The 4,046-nt window shown below is 43.4% G+C and overlaps 1 protein-coding gene across 1 annotated transcript; it reads right to left on the minus strand.

Moving 5' to 3' along the window:
* Positions 1-2,269: 2,269 nt before the first annotated feature.
* Positions 2,270-3,262, minus strand: LOC139442256 (probable G-protein coupled receptor frpr-1). The gene has a single exon (XM_071223044.1). It carries the CDS (start codon positions 3,260-3,262, stop codon positions 2,270-2,272), a length of 993 nt encoding a protein of 330 aa, XP_071079145.1.
* Positions 3,263-4,046: the final 784 nt, after the last annotated feature.

The raw sequence follows: 4,046 nt of genomic DNA on the forward strand, positions 1-4,046 counted from the left end.
TAGATACAATACGGCTGTCAATTCCACCTTTGGTATCTGCACTGAGATACCGGAGTAGACACTAGTGGGGCATTAAAAGTGGAGTGAGTGAGTGAGTGAGTATGGTTTTACGCCGCTTTTAGCAATATTCCAGCAATATCACGGCGGGGGACACCAGAAATGTGCTTCACACATTGTACCCATGTCGGGAATCGAACCCGGGTCTTCGGCGTGACGAGCGAACGCTTTAACCACTAGGCTACCCGACCGCCCCTATTAAAAGTTGACTAAACAGCAGCATGGCGTACAATATGAAATGATGTCAGCTCTTACTCTGCTTCTAAAAAGTAAAAAAAAAAAATCGACAGACGCTGGAAGGTGGACTGGCCCGCATTATCCCATCTTCCTGAGGAGGGCGGTCGGGTAGCCTAGTGGTTAAAGCGTTCGCTCGTCACGCCGAAGACCCGGGTTCGATTCCCGACATGGGTACAATGTGTGAAGCCCATTTCTGCTGTCCCCCTCCCTGATATTGCTGGAATATTGCTAAAAGCGGCGTAAAACAATACTCACTCACTCACTCACTCTTCCCGAGGCAAGGGAGTTAACTGACTATAAAACTCCAGTTAACCGTTTCGTAAACTGTCATGCATAAATTTCGGTCGAATGCAGGATTTGCAAAGCATGTGCACTGCCAACTCGATGTTAGACTCGTTTCATCACAATTTTGATGTTTATTATCGATCAGATCGTCTTGACTTGGCGCCGCGATTTTGTTTGAAGCGCAAGTGCGAGAGGTGGAATCGAATTGGTCCACAGGAGAGGCATAGAAGGGACATAACTCGAAATAGCCACTGGTGGCGCTACGACCAAGCCCGGGAATTCCAGCCTAGTTCGGCAAGGGTGGAAACTGGCTTAGTCAGTTAACTCTCTTGCCTCGGGAAGATGGCGCTATCCATGCTCCCATGGTGCGAAATTGGGTCTGTCTGGACAAGCTGGCCGCGCATAGACGACGAAAAGGTACTTGGCACTGACATATTCCGCCAATACTGTTACTTGTCCTTACCCGGCATCTCCACCATGTCGTAACTGCGTTAGGGCGTCAAGGGGGACCCTACTACAGTTACTTAAACGTATTGCCGTTCCGTGTCGTCATGGACATCGGAGTTTCTCTTAGTCAAGGAATGAGGAGTCATTCGACTTCCGTTACTCCTAATTATCCCAGAGACATCCATGTGCCGGCATACTCACATACAAGAAGTAACGCAACACCAGGCTTTTACTCACATAACTTTACTACCTTAAGTACATCTATCAATACACAACAGGATCAGACCGGCCAGGCTCGCCTCAGAGAGGGGAACTTAGAACGATAGGGGTTCGTCTCCATCGACTGTAAAACCACGCTCTCTTCTAATGTCGACGGTATCACTTTAAAGTGTTCCAGCCTAACACGTCTTTGCCACATGTCATCACAGATAATTTTAATTGGTTAACAACAATATTACACAAGGATCCGGAGCTCCTATTTGTGTCGTGATCGGAAAACTACCAGATTCTACTAACCAATTAAAGATCTGTCTTAAATGGTGACAACACCGACACCATCCCGAAAATATACTGCAAATGTCATCGCCATAATGATTTCCTCCTTGTTTGGGGGGCACGGGTGGCCAAGTCGTCTAATCGAATCCCGATTATGTTTCTAGGTTTGTCAGCACCATACCCGTGCTCGTGGGTTTCACCAAAGTGGTACACGTCTGAGACCTGCATCACTTCGGGCTTACCTCCCACATTAAGCTGACACGCCGCGATATAACTGGAATACTCTTAAAAGCGGCGTTAAACCCAACTCACTCACTCAGCCCTACTTGTTTGCGCCAAATCGGCGGCTTTCTGTCTCCCTCGTGTTAAAACTATTACCATCAATATTACATCAAAGGTCGACTTTGTTATAAATTTCTAAGGTTTTGAGGATGCATTTTTACCTTACACATTATAATTGATTCTTGGTTTTAACAACTATTTTACCATACCACTATGTCATGTTTTTCACCGTACATTATTTTTTAAAAATGCATGGTTTTATTGTATATTATGGTTATTTTATCCACTGGCCAAAACACTATAGAGATAAAACTTAAGCTTGATTTTCGGTTAAAGAGGAAGCAAATCTGTCAGTCATCTGGAGGAAATAAGTTGATAAGTGACTTCCTGAAACATGAATGACGTCAACTTCGAGTTTTGATGACAACTTGCTGTTTATCAACTAAATAGCACAAAAGGCGTGTTATCAGCATGAGGTTAAGTCTGTATTTTCCTCTTCATTGTTCTCTTTACAACATACATTTAAAACCACTTTGAAGAATGATTTGAAATTCTGTCGAAAAATCTTCCCAAATGAGTAATAGAATATGAAATTTGTGGAACAGTTGATGGTAATTAAAAGTACAACGACATTTTGGAAGTCAGTATTTGTTGTACTCGAGTCTATTACCCATAAGAGCAGATCTACTGCACTAACATCATGGGTGACCACAGACATGGTTGTAATAGCCACGACCAACGCCGTGAACCCTTTGTTCCATGTCTGGCCATTTCCACTGTTTTGTCTTCGGCTTGAGATGGTCAAAATTATATTACACGTTATCAATATTGTCAAAGGAATTACGCATCGAAACACCAAGACAAAACCAATATACACTTTGAAACCATCTATTCCAAGAAATCCTCCTTGCTGATCTTGATAAAACAACTGCATGTTCAAATCCGGATTCCAATAGGGCCTCGGCCAAAATGTAAGCCACAGTGGAACATTGAATGCAACGGTGAACACGGCTACGGCCCCAAGCACCTTGTTGATGACACGCAAGAAAAACCCAGACTTGAATGGAAAAGTTACAGCTGTGCATCGTTGGACCGCTATGAGGACTGTGAGGTAAATTTCAAATGTATATAGGGCCATTGCCAACAGGTATGCAAACGGGTGGAAGATTGCACATACCGTCCTAGCAACATGTGTATTAAAGAGTAATAATATTGACGACAAGAAGACAAGAACAAGAAGGATCACGTCTACGAGTGAGAGATACTTCAAGAGACGCACACCACTGTTTGTCTTTTGCATACGATGAAGAACAACCGCTCCGAGAATGTTCCCAAACACACCACATATGGCTATAACTGTCGCAATCCATGCAATAGTTTCATGTCCGAACTGTTGACTGTTTAGATTTAAGTCATTGCTGTCGTCATATCTAATTTCTGTTCTTGAAATGTTTGCCATGGTAGTTCCAAGGGTGTTAATGGTGTGACTGTTCATGAAGTTGATATCCTCTTCCTTATTTCAGATAGAATAAATAAAGATCAGTTTCTGGTGTGGAGTGCCGACAGTGAAATCTTATAGCCACGTTCACATCTATCTATACTGGAGGTTATTATCTAAACATTCATCTCCATACGTCGAGTTTTCCGTACGTCCTCTTGAGATACAGAGACACGCGACCAGCTTCAACGCCCTCAACACACAGCAATAGCTTGTTCGCACTGAAAATACACATAACGTCTCTGTTGAAAAAATATAACTGTAAGAACACAGTGTGTCCTGAAGACACCTCTACACACGCCATCAGACATACTACCGCACTTCACTGTCAGGATCGACCCGTGAAGATCCGGGGTAGAATAGGTCTTCAGCAACAAATGCTTGCCATAAAAGGCCACTATGCTTGTCGTAAAAGGCGACTAACGGGATCGGGTGGTCAGGCTCGCTGACTTGGTTGATGCATGTCATCGATCCCAATTGGATCGATGTTCATGATGTCAGTCACTAGATGGTCTGGTACAGACACGATTATTTACAGACCGCCGTCATATAGACGGAATATTGGTGAGTGCGTCGCAAAACAACAACCAACCAACCAATCACTATCAGGATCAGCGACACACGAAACTCTAAACGCATTCATAACATTCATATATAAATTATTATGTCTAGCTTCAGACCTAAGATATAACAAGCAGCACGATCCAAGTATAAAGACAAACCATAGAGTAGATACTCGTCCTAA

Source organism: Haliotis cracherodii, unplaced genomic scaffold, assembly GCF_022045235.1.
Source record: "Haliotis cracherodii isolate W230 unplaced genomic scaffold, xgHalCrac1.p SCAF_5, whole genome shotgun sequence".
Classification (NCBI taxonomy): Eukaryota; Metazoa; Mollusca; class Gastropoda; order Lepetellida; family Haliotidae; genus Haliotis; species Haliotis cracherodii.